Source organism: Hakea prostrata, chromosome 7 (assembly GCF_041222555.1).
Source record: "Hakea prostrata isolate BN-2017 chromosome 7, UWA_Hpros_2, whole genome shotgun sequence".
Lineage (NCBI taxonomy): Eukaryota > Viridiplantae > Streptophyta > Magnoliopsida > Proteales > Proteaceae > Hakea > Hakea prostrata.
Window position 1 is genome coordinate 8,557,231 of NC_142606.1, and position 21,833 is coordinate 8,579,063.

The following is a 21,833-nucleotide window of genomic DNA, read 5'->3' on the forward strand; positions in this document are numbered from 1 at the left end:
TGCTGCCCCATGTAGCTCTCACCACCTTTGAAACCTGATAAAACATCCCCGTGTCCCCACCCTCCGGAACTCACACCCCCCAAAGGAAAACAAAAGAAGAAAAAAATTTAATAATAGTGACACAGGAAACCAAAGCAGATCTGCAGTTCCAAAATCCGTGAGAGAAAACTTGAGGAAGTAAGAACTTGGCTAATCAAATAGACACTGCACCGTTCAAAGCACAATAATAAAACACTCGAAGAACCAAGTCAACCAACTTTATTTTGACCATAGGAGCCTCTCTTCTCTTTTTCTTTCTTTGTCTCTGTCACACCTCTCCCCTTCTCATCTCAACTCATTTTATTCACGTAAGAAAGATACAAAGATCAACCATGCAACTGCATGACTTCAAAGAATTAATTAATGAACCTAACACAGTTTGTTTAAGAAACTATATTACAAAACCACAACACAGCTATTTCTTAAAAGAACGGCCTTAATAATTCTATCAATAAGACGCAACCAAGCTATATGCAATCCTCAGATGGTTCTTCAGTCTCCTACTATGCAGATCACTTGCCCTGAAAATGTAGTTCACACTCATTATGGTGTCCATTCAATATTGATAAAAATCAAGGATAATGTTGACATATGTACTTTGCATCACCTGATGATCAATGTACTAATTAGCATCCATTAGTCCAGACAGTTCCTCTTTCTTCTCCTTTTTCCCCCATGAAGTTTCACACACCTGATATTTGCCATTTCACCCTTTACTTACCTACTAATTTATTTGAGACTATTCTCCACAAAGAAGAACTCATTAAAAATAAATAAATAAATAAAAAAAAAGCCCTCTGCTGGATACGCTTTTTTTTTTATTTTTCTAAAAGAGAAAAGAAAGAAACATCAAACAAGGTATGTACTCACCAGTACTGATTGTGAAATACAACAGTATCAGTTGCCACCTTATTCCCATCATCATTGCGGTTCCAATGGTAAAATGCATGTGTCCTATTCTTTATCTCCAGTGTGGAATGTCCATAACTGGCTTCTCGGAATGCAGAATAGTCTGGTTGTGGATCCCTAAACCTATAAAACCAATTGAAATAACCATGAAATATGAGAAGGCTGCAGAATATGGTCTGTGTTAATTTTAGACTATAGACAAAGAGGTTTAAGCCTTCGTAAATTCGTAATGTCAAAAGCAACAACCGTTTGAAGTCCAACTTACCTTGAAGCAAGACCTTCCTGATTTCCTCCATCTCCAACCGTTATGTATACAGGTGCAGATTTGTTAGGTATAGGATAATGGTTGCCACTTGACACATCATAGTGAATATTGGAGATGCGGTACTGCAAAGAGAAAACATTTCTCTTTACGAGTTCCCAATATAGTTAATGAACAGATTAGCTGCCATTGAGGCATATACGACTGATATTATTTTTTTACTGTGAATGTGGCCGCAACTGATGCCCGTACAATTGCATGAAATAATCTATTTCTCTCTCCAGCAACACAAATCTTTGTCTGACTAGTTTGAAATTCTTTTCCATACCAATTTAAGGAAGAAGGAGATATGTTCTGTTTGATCATCAGAAATTCCCTCCTATCCACAGATGTCACAGCAACTAGGCAACCCTAGACAATGGAGGGGTCTCTAAGCAATGAGTCTCTCAATCAGACATTACCTAGGCATGCAGTGTATGACAATATATAATACAACGAAATTTTATATAATCATGCTTCTATGCATCAAAAGTGGGCGACCCTTGATGCGTTTCAGATGATTTCAAAGTAATATCAGTAATGATATAATGGATATAACAAACAACCTTGAAAGGGTCCATGGTATGATCTTCTCTGGGTGGGAAATTTCATCAATGTGTTATGCTGTTTACAGAGCACTTTCATGATCTCACACTAAGACCATATGTATGCTGAGGAATTGCGGTGAGCCGGTGAGTGTGTGACCAAGATCTGAAAAGAGGATTAACACAGCAGTGGGTTGTGAAGAACCGGGTGGACAAGGTAAAAGGAGAACTGATGGGGTGAAAAACCAAGAGTTTTCATTTTATGGGGTTGGCCCTTTTACACACCCGTTATTTGCAAGATATTTCAGGGAAAAGGAAAGCAGGCCAGTAGAATCATACCGATCTTTCATAGGCATGGACGTGGCCAGCGAAGATTAGATCAACTTTGTAGCGGACAAACAAACTCTCATATACTGCTCGCATGGCTTCACCCTCCATGAAGTGGACTTCATTACTGTTATACATAGGAGCATGCATAAGAACAATAAGCCATGGAGTCGTTTTTCTGTCTACTCTTTTTAGCTCTTCTTGCAGCCACCTCCACTGAGGTGTGTATTTCACTGTTTATAGAGGTTTCAGAGATCAGTAGAAATGCATGTGCAAAAACACTAGTCTAGACCATAAAAATAGGGCCAAAAAAATAATAATAACCTTAACTATGTCAACAACAGAAAACCTTCATGTAGTCCATGCCAAGGAAATTAGAATTATTATTTTAACCTGATAGTAAATGCTGAGGCATAAAACCATTATCCAACTGTAAAGCTTGCATTTATGCACATGCACATATCATGGAAACAGGTAACGTTGTTCAACATCAATTTGATAAAAAAGTTTCAGCACAAATCATGGCATGGTTGGTTCATGCATCAAGTCCACTGACCACAGCAGAAAGAAAAAAAGTCCAGCCATGAGGGCCAACTAGGTCATACCTCTTTTTATAGTAATATATATTATCAAAAAGGCCCAAAAGGGAGGAAAAAATGTACAAGGAGAAAGCCTAGCCCCAGGAAGAAAACAGACAGAAACCAGGGCAACCAAAAAAAAAAAAAAAAGGGGGGGGGGCTACAACTGACTCATGGCAATAAAGCAGAGCCAATCTATTTGAGAATGTATAGGATTCTTTATATATAAGGGAGTTAAACTTTTATATACTATGAGGTGTTGGTTTTTGCCGACTGAGCCAACCCCTTGGGGTGAACCTTAATAAATTTGTATGCATGATAGGCAAATTATGAATGATTTGGATTCGACAGTAAACTTGATTGATTGATTACTCTTAGTTGAGTATGTATTAAAAGAAAAACAATCAATCTTTAGGTAACTCATGTAGAAAAGATCCTCATTTTTGGTAAAATAGAAAAGGTCTCACATGTTGTCCTTTGTACAGGTATTATATAATCACATTATTAGATATTCATCCTTTTGATATGGCTACATCATATGTACAGATGTACTTCAATGAATTCAAAAGCTTCACACTAAACAAATAAAAGTGATAGCAACATTCTATTTTCTCCATTGGAAATCTTCTTTTTTATGTTTCTTTCAGTAGAAGCTAGAAACCTACATTCCTATATCACCAGACAACAGACTAAAAGATCACTACTTTAAATTGGTTATAATCTCAATCAACCATCACCTCAAAGGCGTTGTAGTATAATGGAGGTGCACTAAGATGAAGGTGGACATGGAAAATTACCAAAAGCAGAGTAACTTGATAGAACGATGATATGAGCAGACGCACGCCGAATGGCATACCAAAGTGGATTATTGCTTCCGGAAGCCATATATGGTGTTGTATATCTATTTAGATATGATTTGAAAGGAACAACTTCTCCCTGAAAAAGGAATAGCCAGATATAATGAAACAGAACAGAAATAGCTTATAGTATTATTATGGGAAATCATCAGAAGCTCAACAAAATATCAGGTAAACAAAGATCAAATATGTTAGAAATTTGTAATTTGAAAAAAAAATTCAATTAGTCAGAACATAATATCATGGTTCTACATAATACACTAATACAGAATTTCTCACTTCAAAAAATGCTATCATATAGAAAAAACCACAGATTTCCTGTGCTGTTCCAAGCACATGATACGGACACAAAGAAAAACAATGTTCACCAGAGGAAGTTCGTAGATCCATAAGGCAGTGACCAACTAGAAAGTGAGGAGTTGTTGCTGCCTCCAACTTGTTCTGATCCACAATAATCTAGAATACATTCATTTTTTCTGAATCATAGCAATCCTGTATTTCTCCCTTTTGGGCTGCTTATAATATTCTTTTACGTTTAAGCTATGTGAAACAGATTTAAGGTCCTTTAAAATGTTAACATATCATCACTTAATCAGTAGACAAAGGTACCAGTGAGAATAAAATGGACAGTTCAACTAAGCCAAATAGCATATAGTTGTTCTGGAGAAGTCGTAATGGTACACACCATTTCAGGCATGTACTCTATTTCATGATTTCCAGCTGACCAAATCCACGGCTGGTATGCAGCACTGCGCTCAATAAAGCGTCCCCATGAATCCCACCTAATGCCAACGTCATTATACTGATATCTATCAGCATAAGACAGATCTCCAACAAAGAGTACAGTCTGTGCTCCACTCTGCATGTAATGCTGAAGAGTAGAAAGAGAATTATACGTTTGGCCCAAATCTCCTGAAAACCAAAAAAAAGAAATATTAAAGAATCTCATCATCTTTATATCAATTTCCAAGTGAGATTGCTGTTCTCCATTTAGTCTATCAATTAAAAAATTTCAAAGTTTCAATATCTGTAGTACTGGTGAAGTCAAATGTTGCACATAATTAAACAAGGAGTCATCTACCTTTATTATTTCAAATTTTTCAGTCAGAAAATAGGAGAGTCTTACCTATGATTCCAAAAGCATATGAAGCATCTGGATGAACTTCTGGAGGTGTTTGAAACCAAAATTCCCGAGAGGAATCACCCAATCCAATCTTGTAGTAATATTTGGTGTTATGCTAGAAAGCAATAAAGTAAACTGGAATTACCCTTTGATATTTGAACAATCTTTATATCAAACTGATTAATTTAGGTTCTTAAGGAAAAGCAAGTACTCAAAATTATGATCTGCACAAACATTAAATGCTCAATGTCTAAATTCCATCTCTACTAGTCATCCACTAAGTGAATGTTTTCAGGCCTAAGTAAGTAAATGGATGATGTTTGCTGAAGAAAATCCCTAGATTCGTTTTCCATGGTGCTCACTGCTCAGTGAACTTCAATAAACAATGACTAATGAATCCTAAGTATAAGCTTGAGAGATACCAGTATACCTTTTTGGCCACATGTGACCTCAGCTTAAAGGGCCATTACCCAGTGCTGGTCCTGAGCTTTGGCATTTATGCACAGAGTGACCACTTGAACCTGGGTATTTGCCCTGGCAGCCCCTAATCTTTTACTATTGCTGACATCGACTTGCAATAAATAATTACCTCAAGGCCATCAACAAGACAGTGATGAATATAGCCAGATTTGTAATGGTAGAATGTGTAGTTGGTCACTGTCCCCTCATCACTAAATCTGTATTCAGTTTCAGAAGTTCCATATTGCACTCTACTGGGCCCAGGCTCATCCGATGTGACCCATGAGATTATTACAGCCTTTCCATCATAATCGCCTTGAGTTATATGCACCTACAAGTATACCTTAGGAAGTCAATAAAAATGGCAATGAATGAACTGTCGCAACAACCAAAACTTAATAGGCATACAAAAACTACAAAATCTTGCATAGGTGATTTTTAAAGATAAAAAATAATAATAATAATTAAATAAATAAATAAACGAGAGAGAAGAAGAAGAAAAGAAGCATACACTTCAAAGTGTAACATGTGCCTACGATTTTAAAGAAGGATCAGACCATTATAAAGACAAGTATCATGGGTCAAAATAGATAAAAATGACAGAACATGTAGCTCACCCAAATGGGATAAAACTTAGTTGAGGTGAGTCAAGAACGAGTTAATTGGCTTAAAAACTATATGTCCATTTAAAAGTGTGTCAAATCCTGGCATGGTTCAGTTATGCATCAATAAGCAATCAAAAGGATACAGACATAATCCACCAGATAAGTAGTTTCAACTTGAAATGAACTCTTTATGGACTTCTCTTTCCAATGCGAAAAAACAATGTTATAAGATCAACAGAGATTCACGAACCAAATATGCACATACTTGGTGTTTATGATTTATAGAAAAGAAATCCAACTTATGCATAGAAGCAAATATGTATTATTCAAAGAAAATATAATCATTTATTCAAATGAATTTTGGTAGGAGACCAGCCTTAAGAATTGGTTTCAGAGTTGATCATTCGGTCCTTTCAGCTAATCAACGACAAAATATCTCATTTTATCCTCCTAATGGACCTATCAGCATTCAAGCAAAGTCTCTACCCTTGTCAAGGAAACTTAGAAAGAAAGATAATTTACTTGCTGCGGAGCATTATGACCCTTTGGAAGTGCAAATGCTTCATTGTCAAGAGGAATGTCAACAGATGGCCATTCATTACGTGTAAAGGTACTTGTGATCCCCGCACCACCATTGCCAACTGAGCTAAATAAAATAAAGTACATAAGTAGTAGGCGAAACAACAAACCCGATCCTTTATTAGTTTCCAACATGATATTTTTTCTGTTAACCTGACAATGGAAAAAACGCCATTTATCGTCAGCATACTGAATACACAAAAGGATAAATAAATGATTGGTAACGAGTACCAGCTTATATTCCAGTCGGATCACCTCAATAAGAGAAAGAAAAGGAAATTTGAAAAAGAAAATAAAAAAATCAACGAAGCAAATAAAGGTATTCCATGCATAATACAGATGCATCAATCAAAGTGGATTTGCTATTAGTTCACTATCTAAGCTTACAACAGTTACCCTAATAATCTATAAAACTGCACTTTTGGCCAGTCCCAGTAATGAGGAGTCTTTCAAATTCAAAGTACCAATTCACCGGTGAGCAGCATGGCATATCGACAGCTTCTACAACTGCAACTTATCTTCTTCTTTTTGGATTCGGGGTATTGAGTAAGGGTTTAGAATTCCGACTGTAAAACCAGCTTTGGATCCCAAGCAAGAAAATGATTTCAAGATCAGGCTCCAGCCAATGAGGTAACAATGATTAGGAAAAGATTTCGTCAACACGAAAGCAGATCATCGAACTGTGTTTGAACATAATCGACATAAAATCCTGATTTTGGTTCGTATTTGTTAGTAATTAAGTCTCAAAAACAGAATTTCAACCTCGGTTCTTGATATTCACATCAAATCTAACTACCAAGAGCGAAGAATCAAGTAAAAGCTCACAAATAGATGCAACTAATCATCCTATTAAAACCATAAAACAATGAAACAGAGAGAAACTGTGTACCTTAGCGATTGGCGGAAGAGGACAGAGAACAGTTTGTCGCGGAAGTCATAGAACAGTCTTCAAATGTAATATGTAACGAAAGCGTAAGTCAGGAGCTTTCGCCTTTCGCTGAAGAGACTCATCTGCTCCAATCATCTGGACTTCCGACTTCGCTTCGGGTTGTGTCTTGACGATTTTGCCCTCCAGATGCTAATTGTCGTAGATAAACCAAATAGACGCGAACTAACCACCAAACTGCTTTTAAGTTTTCCTTACAAAAATAGTGAAACTAACTAAAATTGACTTTACATTTACAAAACTAACTAAGATAGTTTTTTTTTTTTTACTTATTTGGATATTTTTGCCCCTAAAATTGACTATAGGCATAGGGGTAAAAATGTCCAAAGGATATGAAAAAATAATGATTTTTTCCTTTTGAACAAAATAGTGATTTTCCCGCTCGATGTGATCAATTTTAGGGGTAGAAACTATCTAAAAATGTGAAAAATCAATATTTTGACTAGTTTTGTAAATGCAAACTTAGTTTTGTCTAATTTTGTAAAGTGAAACATTGAGTGGCTATTTTTGTAAAAGAAAACTTAAAGCAGCTAATCACGTAATTTTCCCATTTTTATTTGCAGAAGCCGACACTGCCAGCAGCGAACGCTCCCGATTTTGCCACGTTTTTATAAATTGGATCGTGTCAATTGAAAGTTCTGGATTTAATTGTGAATGTAAAATATTATTTTTACGATAAAAGTTTTTCAATTTTGCAAATTTACAAAAGGACCCCGTCTTACTCTTTCAACTGATCGAACCAAAAATTTTAACAAAGCAGAGAACAAGAGAGAGAAATACTTAGTCGTATTTCAATCGGCTATTCATTGACGATATTGGATGGTTGAGACTTTTCTCTTTTTTTTTTGTAAAGAAAATATCATTCATTATGACAGGAAGCATTCAAAGTTGTTGAATAGACCTCAGACAACCAAGAAGAGGAATTCCACTCTACCCTACCTGTACAGTTAAGAGCTTTCTTGACTAGGGAATTAACAAGGCTGTTCATATCCCTAAAAATAAAACCAAAAGTTACATTGAGATCTTGTATCAAGATATCTATATCCTGAGTAATAGAAAACAACTCAATCGGGGAGGGGATTCTATAACAAAGTATATCAGCCACTTCTTTACAATCAATTTCAAAACATACCTCCTACCAATGCTCCTGAGGACAATGTAATAACCCCTCACGAATAACTAGTATCTCCCCTTGAGCTACTGATGAGAAGTCCATAGGAACAGAAACAGCTGCTTTAATCCTTCCATTTGCATCTCTTACTACAAATCCAATTCCTCCTCTATCATTTTTAAGAGATGCATCTGTATTGACCTTCAACATAGTTCCAGTAGGAGGCTGCCAATCCTTATTATCTTTATACTCTGTTTGTCTACGGCTCTGCTCGTCAGTCTTTATAGTAGACAGCCAGAAATCTCTAAAGATCTTCTCTGCATGAAGCCAAGTTGCCACTGGGTTCCAGACACCAACATTAAACAAAAACTCATTCCGGCCTTTCCATAAAGTCCAACATAAAACAACACATTTACCAGCAATCTCCATCCTCCATTCCTTAGAAGCATAAGGTACAGAGGACCAAGCATCAATGAACTGGTCCAATCCATTACCTACAACAGGGACAAAGCATGATAAGTCAGCAACAAACCAAGTGGCCTTTGCAAATGGGCATTCCATGAGAATATGCTCCACAGTTTCCACTCCCATTCCACATCTCCAGCAAGTAGTCTCAATGGTTATTCCCCTCCTTCTTAAAGCCTCTACTATCGGCAAACCCCCAGCACAACACCTCCAAAGAAATTACCAAAATACCCTTTATGCTGTGGAGCCACCCTACCCTAGGTCTTCCTTGGGTCTTCTTGAGATGGCCATGGGTCCTACATCATTCATGGGTATAGGAACTTTGAAAGCTTATATTTTTATTCTGCTGGATTTAAGTAGAAATTCATTGTCCATAAATGTTAAGATCTAAGGGAAGACCCCCTTTTCAAGTAATGAATTCTAGTATTGTGCTATGTTAATTTTGGTTGTCTTGAAAAAGGGGGGGGGGGGGGGGCAGAGACAGACAGAACCATTGGGATCGTTATTTTTGATTGTGTTGAGAGTGGAGTGAGAGGCAGAGAGAGAGAGAACCAGTAAAAAATATATATAATAATCAATTCTGACATGGAAAATGAAAGTTTGCTTCATGAAATGTTCTAATTTATTTATTCAAACCTTCTCAACTTTCAGTTCAAAATTTCAATCAGATTTGCTTATATGCTTTGAAACTTGTTGAATCGGCTTTTAAACTTTAAATTAAGATATTTCACTTGCTTTCAGGTTCCAGATGAGGAGTTTTTAAAGTAAAGTATTTTTTTTTGTTTATTTATTTATATTTTTAATTTTTGGTATGTAATATGGGTAATGGTTGCGGATTTGGGACTGTAGAGGCTTACTTACTATCCACACATTTTTATCCAAACAAGGTTACAATTTGTTGTATTAAAAATCACACTCTGAAAATCAAACCAAATGTGACATTGAAGGAGAAAGCAAGGAAACAGAAGTAGATCCAGCAGGTAAACTGCACCCAATGATTTTGGATTAACTTCCCAAAACCGTAGACCCTTTATTTGTAGTATTCAGTTCTCTGGTTAAAATTTTGGAGAACAAATAATTTTGTCATCTAAAAAAGGAAACAAAAATTACAAGAAAAAATTGATAGAAGATTATGTCTAAAATATAAACAAACATAAATAGAAAATACTCAAAATGGAAATTAAAAAAAAAAGGTAAAAAAAGTATTCAAGCTTGTGCAAATCTCAGCATACCCCTTCAAGCTGGAGTCGTACAAAGAAAGCTTTAATTTGGACAAATAAGAATAAACTTGAAAAGCAGGGGCCGATAAACACCGAGAAAACTTCACCCAGAAAATGATCAGCATCAACTTAAAAACTCATTTAATTCTTCATGTCGAATGAAACATCGATTAATGAAAAGAATTGGCAAAATGTGTGAATATAGCAAAAAAGTTACCAGCCAAATAATGTTACAATAGGGAGGAATCTCCACTCTAATAGATAAAAAATTTTAGTTCCAATGTCTTAACATAATCTTTTGCAGTATGACAATTAATTGTTGAAAGTATCGGTAGATAAAAGACAGTATAGGTTACTACGCACCAATTAACAGGTAAAAGGTAGTGTGGAGCTAACCAATGTATAGTATGGGGAGTCAAATAAATGTTGATTGAACCCTCAAATGTAGGCTGCAGTTGAATTCAGATCATTTGAAACCTCGGGTGTGCTTTTCAAGCAACCGTGAAGCTTGATAACATTCACAAATAGTGAACGAACTTTTGTGATATAATTCTTTTTCCCTTCTTAGCTAGACATTGATTATTTAAGCTTCTTTGCTCATAGGAGGGTCACGTTTGGTAACATAGCCCCACCAAATGATTATGTTTAGTGGGCTGTATGCCAACAAAAACGGAGAAAAGTAAATGCCCGTGTATATATATATATATATTTTTTCATATCATATTTGCATACAAATATGGTATTGGTATGGTTTTTTTTTTTTTTTTTTTTTTTTAAGTAGTAGTAGTAGTATTGGTATGTATGCTGACAGCATAGAAATGATGTGTTTTTAGGTATGCAAGTAATTTAGAAAGGGTTTAAACCTATACATCTATACTCTTTTTTTTTTTTGGGTAGGGTTGGTGAATCTATTTATACCCATACATATCAATAATTAGTAACATGTTCCAACATCCCCAGGTCTTTGAATCCTCTTTGTCTTATGGCAATATGTATGTGTTCGCCAATGATGAGTTAGTAAAGCGGTTAAAGACTCTACCTCCCACGGAAAGTATTGGGTTCGCACTCATTCGGCGGCATTAATTTGAGGATGTAATCGTGGTGCGCGCAAGCTGGCCTGGATGAGCCTCATAAAAAAAATGTAAAAAAAGAAGAAGTTAAATTTTGCCAAAAAATATGTATGTGTTCATGATTAGATATGATGATGGTTGCTTAATTAAAAATACAATATCTCTATATATTAAATCTAATTTTATACATTTATAATATCTGTCTATTCCTTCGAAATATCTTTTAGAATAATCTTTGATAGTTGGATATATTATTTGATGATACCTTGATTATGACATTCCACAGTTTAACCAGTGGATACTAACGATTGAATTTAACATTTTTATTTCTTATATGTGCTATAAGATAATCAAAACATTGAAACTTAAAAACCACTTCATTATTCTTGAACAACAAAACAATACCCAACCAGAAGCATTAAGTAATCATCTACCTTCTGTATTAACGTATGGATGTTAAGTAAATGCTCTTTAAAACCCTTTTAGCATGCATACTCCCAAACCAAACGTTCAAATCTCAATATCCTCAACTAATCCCATATGCCCACAATTTTCCTTTCTCGCAATCCAAACATAATCGTAGTGTGTGGAAAAAGGAATCCATTTTCCTTTTCCTTTTCCTTTTCCTTTTCCTTCGCATTTGGCTCTCGATTGGATTCCAAGAGAGAACGTTTGGTGATCCGAATATTCTCTACAACTTGCCTTACCAGACATATTCGGGGTTCACGTGTACGCTTACGTGTTCAGTTAGAATACGTATAAATTGATCTGACCGTCAAATGGGTACACCTTGTGGTTCGAACTTCGAAGGGTTAAAAACATGGGAAGAAATGCTTGATAGGAACTAGGAAGATATGCCACCTGGACACACTGTCAGCCAATCAGGATCCGATCCGGCGAGTGTCCAATCGTGTTAGATTGAACGCGTGAAGATTAGAAGAATGTTAGGTCTCGCGCCATCTGACAGTGTATATGAGCGATGACTGGTCGTTGAGTTCGCCACACAGGAACCTGCGAGAGAGTGAGACTCTCTCTCTCTACCACCAAGTCTCTCTGAGCTTCGAAGCTCGAAGTAGGTACCCGTCATGGATGAAGCTGAGGAGCAAGAAAACCAGCGGATTCTGAGTGTGTTAGAAGCTCTGAAACAAGCTTCTAAGGATGTACAGATTAACCGAAGTTTCTTCAGCACCTACTGCAACTCATCTGCCATGAAAGCTCTGATGAAGCTCGAGACTGAAGCGGAGAACATCCTACTCAAGGATGATAATCTTTCCGGTCTTTCCAACCACCTTATCTCCCTTAGAACCGTAATCGAAAACCTGAGACAATCTCAAGGCTACAGTCTCAGATCATTCGTCCGTCGCCGAGTTCAAAACCATGAGATCTCTAGAATCGCTAGTTCGATTGAGAACGAAATCCAGGCGTGGATCGATAGAGAAAATATCCAAAATCTTGTGAGTGCTCTACAAGGGTCTTCAGTCGACGAAGAAGAGAAGATAAAGCTAGTAAGTCAGTTCGAGAGTCGGGTTTCAGAGGGTTTCAATCGAGATTTGCAGGACCTGGTTCTCAAGTCTAAGGTGTTCTCGGCGCTCGAATCTGTTCTCAGTAACCCAGAATTCTCGAAGCACATTCGAGAACAATCGGCATGCGCAGTGGGTGCTCTTGTTCGATTCAACAAAGACGTGTTTGTGGGTCAGGTATTAATGGGTCCAACTGTTCGATCCCTCATTTCCATGGGGACCATTACATCGATCCAGGTCCTCTGTTCTTTAATCAAATCAATTAAAAGTCCTCTTGTCGACGAAATCGTATCAAATGGAGAAATCCCCAAAATTATCAGTTTATTAAACGCAGAAGATTTGTCGCTGAAAATCACTGCCATGGAATGTATACTTGACATCGCTTATTTTGGGAGAAAAGATGCAATTGAAGCGATGCTAAGAGAGGGTTTGATCAAGAAGCTTGTCGAGTTGCAGAGATCGGAACTGGGTGGTGATTTAATAGAAATGGGTCCATTTGATGAGAACGAAAACAATGGGATATGTGCAGGAGGTGTTGATATCGATTCCGAAGCCAAGAAGAAAAACACAGAGGGGAAAAATCTTGAGGACCATCCTTTCGCAAGCTCTGTAGCGAGGTTTGCTGTGAACTTAGAGGTTGGAGAAGGCTTGAGACAGAGGGAGAAGAGAGCTTTCAAGCAGGAGATACTGAAATTAGTTAGGGAAGCTTGTTTCTCTGATGCAGAGGCTGCTACCATTGTTGCTGAAGTTTTATGGGGTTCTTCTCCGTAAGAAGGATCTTTTTTCAGTGTAAATTTTGTGGGTTGTGATTGTTTGTTGTAGTTAGAAAAAAAAAATCTTGATTTGTAGACAGATTGTGGGAGAGTAGGGATATTGAGAGAATGAACCCTTGTAATATATAATAATATTAGACAAATAATAATTTCATATTGGTCAAACATGAAGATAAGAAAACAGAGGAAACATTCAAGTTTGGTTAAGTATGGATTTCACAACTGCAGTAGCTAAATTGAGGCAACCAAATGTGAGACAGGTTATTTTTTCTACAAATCCTTTGAATTGAAAAGTTTTCTGAAATTGACAAATGAGAACAAGAGGGGGAAGAGAAATTTGTCCAAAGTAGTGGTTTTTTCTAAGCACTTCGACTACATCCTCAAAATAGTTTTTATATAAAATTTAAATATACAAAAACCAAGAAGAATCGAATTTTGACCTCTTCACTAAGAGGTATTGGTCATTACCAACGAACCAACTCTTTGGTGGTCAACGATAATGGACCTCTTTATTTTTCTTGGAGGGGGGAGGGTGAGGGTATTACATAATATACTATCATACATAATTGAACTCACGATTTCTTCACTAAAAGGTGTTGGTCTTATCAACTAAGCAACCCTGTAATGGTAATGAGCATGTTTCCTTCATTGACGGAAATTATGGAGACACTACCGAACTACTTGTTAGATGGGCCCGTTTGAGAGAGTTCCGGCCCAGCCTGTAATTAATATGGCTCGAACTCTAAGAAAAGCCCAGACTCATTCAACTATTAGTGCTTATCTTTACCTTTTGTTCACTTGAGTTTATCACGTGAAACGATTTCTTGGGCCCAAAATACGTTTGTAAAAGAAAGTGGACCTAACCTCTAAATGAGTTTGGACCCATAACACATGCCCTTGCTGTTGGTGAAACTCATTAAAAAACAATTCATAACATTATTATTCTTTTTTTTCTTTTTGGTAGATAACATCATCACTCTTAAGTACTACCATAAGTGAGTGTGGAACTGTGGATCATCTCCCATTCTCTACGGCATTACAATCACAAATTATGTGAGCCTACTAAGGCTACAAGTAAAAATAATAAAAGCTAACTCTGTGGGCTCCCGTGTAATTAGTGCCGACAAGTGTCGTGGGAGACAACCGAGACTCACTTTAAGTAGCTTACCAGAAAAAAATTAATGGTATGTTTCATTTGGACCAACAAACTCATTACACTCCCCTATTCATGGCACTTCGGCTGTCTCCTATGTCGATTGGTTTCTCTCTCATTCAGGCATCTTATAGATTTTAAAAGGACTTTACTTACATCATGTCATGTTGGGCATTTTGTGTTTGTTTCTATTCTAGTAATTTTCTCCAAAACTTCTTTCTTTTTTTTTTCTTTCTTATAATAACTTTATTTAGAAGTTTTTTTGGAAAATTTTACCTAAGTAATGACTAATTGAAGGTAAGAGAGTTAAGTATCAAATCTTTGTGGACACAAAAAATTCCTGTTGGGAGACTCACCCACCACAGCCAGGTGTGCGACACGGGTCGAACCACCGGTTTATAAACCGCAGTTGGCAAATCCAAAAAAAAAAAAAAAAAAAAGAAGAGCTGAGAGTGAATAAAATAAAAGAATAGGGGTAAATTAAGATGGTACAATATACTTAAATAAAAGAAAGCAAAATTGATATTTCACATATTCGTTAATAATGATTTCAATCTTTTAACTTCAATCCTTAAACGTAAGTGTGTATTTATTTTGAATTTTTCTTTCAAGAATAATAAATGTTGATTGGTTGTAGTCTTTAAAATATTAAAACAAATAAAATTAAAAAGAAATAATTTGAATAAATTGTAACCATTAATTTCTTTTGAAGTCACGTGTCTCAATTTATCTCCTCCACACAGCTGCAAAAAAATTCCTATCTTTCTTAACCCACGTGCTATCAATGCTAAGATTATTTCAATTATTAATATTCAAAGCTTTGCCATGACCACTCTTAGTGCTGCGAGTCTAATGTTAGGCTCTTATGGCATTTGCCACCAAAAAGGTAAAAGTATTAAAATAATAATAATAATAAATAAATAAATAAATAAAACACGTGCACATTTCCATTGATCTTAAATATCTTTACTCCATATTATCACTCTTCCACTATGTCCACTACATCACTTCCGGCCGGCAATTCGTCACATTCTTTTGAAGATCATTGTAGGATATTGTGGTTCACTTTTTGTGGTTCACTTTTTAGGGTGGGCGTATTTGTGGGAATTTTATTTATCGCAATAACTACTGCAAGTAGTAATCTGTTATGATTTCGCCACATGTACAATAATAATCAATCATCTGGTCAATAATCTCGAAAGTGATCTATTCTTGTAAATTTGAAAATCCAAAGACTATGGTTTTTTTTTTTTTTTGCCAATCCCAGTTTTCAAGGCTTTGCCTTGACTAATTCGGTGTTCGACCTGGGTTGCACACCTGACTGTGGTGGGTAAATCTCCCAGCCGTGATTTTTTGCATCTACAAGGTTTTGATACCGAAACCTTGCTTAGGCGGACCAAACTGCTTATCACTTGGACCAACCCCCGTTGGTCAAAGACTACGGTTTTTATCATGCGAAGGTAAAATTATATCTAGGTAAATTTGAAATATATAATTCTAAAAAATTAAAACAAAATAATTTACATCCAAATCTTTGCATTTTGATTTATAATTGTTGGATTAATTATTGTACACATGCAAAATCATAACAGCTTGCTGCTAGCAGACGTCACTGCAATAAATAAAAATCTGATGTTTAAGTGAGGTTGAAAAGAGTTAATGTTTGGAGTTTAAATTTTAAATATAAGATTACTTAAAACATTAAATCATGAAAACTTAATTTGGATTACTATAACTAAAATTTGAGTTAATATACCCTATCATAGAGCTCGATATGTTATTAGTCATAACCAATCAAATAGTCAATATATGGAATACAAATTTGTTTGGTTTTTTTGGTGAAGGAATATAATTTTGTTAAACTCCAATATCTCAATAGTTGGGATCGGACAGGAAGTTAGAAAGGAGTCTAATCCATATACAAGAAAAGGTGCCCTTGCCCTTGGCAATTCGTGAAGGGCTTCGAGAAGCATTAGAGCTGGGCATCTTGACAGTGATGATTGAAGTAGACAACAAGGAGTTGATCTCAATCCTAAATGACAGCAACAAACCGGTTCCTTTGAATGCTCAGCCTATAATTTCCGATGTTATTTTTCAAGCTTTTCAATTTGAGAATTGTAATTTTCTCAATGTTTCTAGAATGGCTAATGTTTTGACCGATAAACTAGCAAATGTGGCCTTGTCGATTCCGAGTTCAACATCATGACCGGTAACCACTCCGTGGCTAGACGACTCCTTTGGTGTCCCCACGAGTTTGTCTTGTTTTTTTGTTTCTTGAATGAATGAGCTCACTTTTAAAAGAATTGGACATGTAAAGTTTTAAAATTTTAAAAATATTGAAAAGTGTTTCAGTATTTATTTTTCTGACGAAAAAATATTGAAAATTTTATATAAAGATTTTAAATTTATGCATTAAATTGCTTCATTGAGACAAGCTGAGGTGTAGCAAAATTAAAAAATGTCACGAATTATATCATATCACGTTCTAAATTTGTTGATATAATAATGGGGGGCAACTACCTTGTCTTCTACATAAAGTTTGGGTGGAGATCACCTCTAGGAGACAATAATAGTGTCATTTGATTCTTATTGTCAAGTTCTTCATCAATTGCCTTAGGAACTATTGCATAAAATGTCTTCATCAGTAATGGCACTTGTCTGTATGTGGCAACACAAGTGAATTTGGTGTTATTCTTCGAAGGCCTTGTATCGATGCATGATCGTTTCAACTATATTATTGCGGATAAAAACTTGTGAGAACGAACGTCATACACACCATCACTAGTCACATTCTCAATCATGTCCCTAAAATTTGGCTTTTAATATTGATTTCTACCTGCTTCTTGTTTATTAGACTGATAAGAAGAAATAAAAGAAAATTGATGTGTATTTTTCATTCACAAAAATCATTAATTAGCTCACATTGATTCTAATTAGTTTATTTTTATTAATTCAAGCATGCATATGCCCATCTAGTGTGGTTAGTCTTGGTGGTTTTTGGGAAATAGGTTCCATTTACTGGTCCCATAGGGGTCTGTCTTTTAAGTTCATATGGTTCTTGATGTTTTAGTTAATAAAAACAAGAAAATTAATCTTTAGTTCTTCTATAAATAAAAAGTTAAAACTGTTTTCTACTTGTATTCTAATGGTCTTGTTGGATTTCCTCTCTGCAATGAATGTGATATTTAATCTGTCCATAAATGTATATTTCGTGGGTTCAACTGGAAAATTATGTGATCAAGTCTTGGGACTATGGGTATAAATTCATATACTATTAGTAATGTGGTACCGTATCGAATTTTGGTAACGAAAATCGAAACTATATTGTATCGATTTCATACATACTTTATATATCGACATTACATTATTCATATGAAATTCATATGGAAAATGGCATAATAGGGTTTTGAAACGAAATATATGATATAGATTATAAAGAGAAAAACAGTATACGAGACCTTGAAATTGATACAGTGCCACATTCAATTCAAAACTTTTTTTCTTAATTGTTTCGTATCATTTTTCGAAACGTTATGATTCAATATGATTTTATAATGTAGGTTTCGATATTAGTACGAGATTGATATCCCCCTTATATATAAAGTTAACAAGCCAGTTACACAAACCATAGTTCTAAAAAAAAGTAGAGAATATTTATATTTTCTATGTTTATTTTATTTTAATATAAAAAATTAGGTAAAATATTCCAATTCACCTGAAATTATAATTCATAATCCACTTTGGTAGCTATTTACAGCCTTAGATTTAGGTATCGGGGATCGAATTTTTATTGGAATCAACAACGAAGATCCACCAAACAAGGAATCACTGTATTAAACAAATTATTATTTTTTGGGAGATGAGAGATTATTAGTTTAATAATTTGAGTTAAACATACACGCAAAATGAAATTAAAAATTTTCAAATTTTTTAATTGATTTGAGGAAGATAATAAATAATCCGGCCAGCATCTTTGACCAATGAATGAGAGAAACCATCAAACGCATGCAATCACGAAACTATAAATAGGTTTGTTAATATGAAGAAATTAAGTTTTGTTAATTAGGATGCTGTTTGGCCCCTCGTGATTGGAAGAGCTTTATTAATAGTGATTTTGCCTTAAAGAAAGCGTGAACCGTGAAGACTGGCTATTTAATTTACACGTGGGATTAAATAAATAGTAATAACAAATCATAAAAATCAATATTTAAATCAACGTTGATCGGATTCTACACTTCGACCGGGTCCAACGAATTAAAACTGATTTATGCCGATTTTAGGGTAAGTTTAAATTCAATCTTGACTTATGAGAGCGGTTCCTCGAAATTGTCTTGCGGTCTATATTGAAACTTGTCATATTGCATAAAAATTTGTAGTTGAGATTTTATCTCGATTACAAGTTTCGATCTAGATAGTAGGTTGCACAGTGCGTAGCACTCAAGTAGAGCTCGTAAATCCTCTACCCATGGAGAGGAAATTTTTTAATCTACATTGTCTCATTTAAAAAAAATAATAATTTATATTTGTTACGGAAATCCAAAAATATAGGCATTCAATTTTTTTTCTTCTCCGACTGAAAATAGGATTTTGTTTTTAGATTGGATATGTTTCGTAAATCTAATCCAATTGAAAATTTTCCAAATTTATCAAGTTTCATGTACATTTTGTTTTTTCTTGTCCAAAATGTTGTGTTAGTGTATACCATCTACTCTTTAATTATTAGTTCATAATTTAAGAAATTTAATAATTACATGTACAATGAAAATAGAGAATCATAGACCATTTGGGTCATCAAACCCTGATCGCAGTCACACAAAATTATTTAGTTCTAATCACGGTAGCTTGTGTCGGCGATTTATCGTCAACACGGGGCGATTTTTCGCCGTGTTGCCCCTCAATGACATCGATTTTACCAAAAGTCGGTGATATATCGTTGTTGAATCACCGAAATCTGTGTTGTTCGCAGATCGTCTTCTTCAACTCTGTCCCAACTGTGTTAACGTGCGCCCTTGCGCGTGCTGTACCTCTTCTTCTTCTTCATCGTCTCGATCATTTTCTCTCTCTTCCTCCTTGGACGCTCCAAAGTCCGGAGCTGGGATCGGAGCCGTCGGACGCGTTTCAAATCTCATCGACAGTGAACCTTCATCCGACGAATACCTACATATAAAGACGCCGTAGCACCATCGACTACAACTAATCTCATCGACAGTGAACCTTCATCCGACGAATACCTACAGATAAAGACGCCGTAGCACCATCGACTACAACTAACTTCAGTCGTAGCAGATCATCATCGTTATGGTCTATGCTTAAGTCTTCAAGCAAGACGAAGAAAGCAGAGGAAGTAAAAGAAGAAAATCCGCGACAGAGAAGGTGAAGATGAGAAGATCCAAATCGGTAGGAGTTTCTTCTTTCTCTGAACTTCCTGCACAACCTACTGGAGGTGGCGGCGATAGCAAAATGAAGGGGAGAACTGAGAAGTTGGTACTTTCCGAGTTCGATGAAGGTTTTCCAGCATCTAAAAATGACTAAAATCATGCAAAAAGTCGAGTGACACGTCACCATGTCGTCACGGTCTGACACAGCGACATGGAGCGACATGTCGGACCGTGGTTCTAATCTTAAGGATTGGCTCAATCGATAAAATCCAACGTCTTATAATACTGAATGCAAAATTTAAATCTCCTTGGGACTAGCAGCCAAATACGATTACATATTCAAACTCAACAAATCTATACTATCAAAATCAAACTTAACTCTTTTTACCCAAAAAAAAAATGTATGAAACGGTGAGCCAAAGAAATAAGTGAAGGTGCCTAAGAAAACGAAATATATGGTAAACAAAGGCTACAGCTTCTCACTCAGTTACATATAATAAGTCTTTTTTGTTGGCTCTTTGACATTTCTAATTTTCTCTCTAAAATTGACAGTTTTGTTTGTTGGTCAAGTCAAAACGATATATATATATATATAGTTGTTGGGTCTTATTTCTTTGATGATTCTAATTTTTCTTTATGATTATGATGATCTCCACCTTTCCTTGTTGGTGCCGCCGAAGACTGTGTAGCTTCTATGCGGATTTCACGAGGTTCTCAATGTTTTTGACTCCCTCAAAGACCTTAGCTTCGTTCATTAATGCAACTTAACTGCTATTTTGGCGGTTAGTTTAGTTTAGTTTTTCTTTTTCTACAATTTAATGGGTTTATCAATGAAAAGTTAATTTTCGTGCATAGGATTAGATGCCCTTTAATGTCCTCAGCATATCCTGAGGAGATCTACGCTGGAGAAGTGAGTGAAGACCAAATCATTTAAGAGTTATTGCAGGACCACCACCCCCACCACCACCATTACAATATCTAAATTGGTGCTTCACGCCTTCGATTGCATTTCCAAAGTTTCAATAAACCATAAAATACTCTACCCATATCATGTGCAGCAGAAAATTAATTTAATATTATGATTAAAATGTTATCAGATGACTCAAATTCTCATCTACGTTGTTCACGTTTTATTTTATTCCATATTTTAACTTTCTAATATGAATATTACACCCAAGGGGCATTAATCATGAACAATTCCATCTATTTTCATTTTATTACACAAAAATAAAACTCACTCTCAAACAAAAAGATTCCAACTTTTTTTTATATAAAAAAAATCACTAATGTAAAGAATAAGAAACAAAAATATTCCCCAAAAGACGCTATATATTTAATGAAGTTATATTGTATATACTATCAATTATAGTAGGTACTATTTTATCAAAAACAAAAAACAATGGTAGAGGTGATAATTGAGGATATTTGTATTCTTTACACTTATCTTTTGGATTGTAATTTTGCTTATATTTATAGGGAGGCAAATGTTTTATTGATATGGACCTTTTTCATATAAAAAGAGAATCTTTTGTTACAATAGAACCAAAAGTGATGTGGATTAGTAGAGCGGTTAAAAGCCCAACCTCCCACGGAGAGATTCTGGGTTCCCACCTATCCTGCCGCACTTATATTAGTAATATTCCCCCTACCTCTATATATAAATTCTTCGGATTAAAAGAAATAATAAAAATGATGTAGATTATTCAAGAATTGGGGTAGATTTGCTTTATAAAAAGAAAAAATCAATGAACTTTTATGAAATGGTTTCACAGGATTCAGCCAATTGTCTCGATGTATACTTTCGTTCGTTGATGTAGAAATCACATTTCCAACCGATCGCTTATTTTCAAAATAATAATAATAACAATAATAGTG

General features: G+C 35.4%; 2 protein-coding genes across 5 annotated transcripts; both read right to left on the minus strand.

The window, feature by feature from the left end:
* Positions 1–474: 474 nt before the first annotated feature.
* Positions 475–7,383, minus strand: LOC149009464 (bifunctional purple acid phosphatase 26-like). 4 transcript variants are annotated; one of them, XM_089163900.1, is made up of 11 exons: positions 7,212–7,383; positions 6,266–6,475; positions 5,269–5,469; positions 4,683–4,794; positions 4,242–4,468; positions 3,497–3,635; positions 2,134–2,354; positions 1,214–1,335; positions 910–1,071; positions 647–730; positions 475–560 (listed from the first exon to the last, which is right to left on the minus strand). In XM_089163900.1, exons 2-10 carry the CDS (start codon positions 6,455–6,457, stop codon positions 676–678), a joined length of 1,431 nt encoding a protein of 476 aa, XP_089020026.1. In that variant the 5' UTR covers positions 6,458–6,475; positions 7,212–7,383; the 3' UTR covers positions 475–560; positions 647–675. The 4 variants fall into 4 exon arrangements, 3 of the variants coding, with proteins under 3 accessions (XP_089020026.1, XP_089020027.1, XP_089020028.1); XM_089163901.1 differs by lacking the exon at positions 475–560 and having other exon boundaries at positions 699–778; XM_089163902.1 differs by lacking the exons at positions 475–560; positions 647–730 and having other exon boundaries at positions 906–1,071.
* Positions 7,384–8,403: 1,020 nt separating this feature from the next.
* LOC149009465 (uncharacterized) lies at positions 8,404–8,970 on the minus strand. Its single transcript, XM_089162355.1, has one exon. It carries the CDS (start codon positions 8,968–8,970, stop codon positions 8,404–8,406), a length of 567 nt encoding a protein of 188 aa, XP_089018481.1.
* Between the last annotated feature and the right edge of the window lie 12,863 nt (positions 8,971–21,833).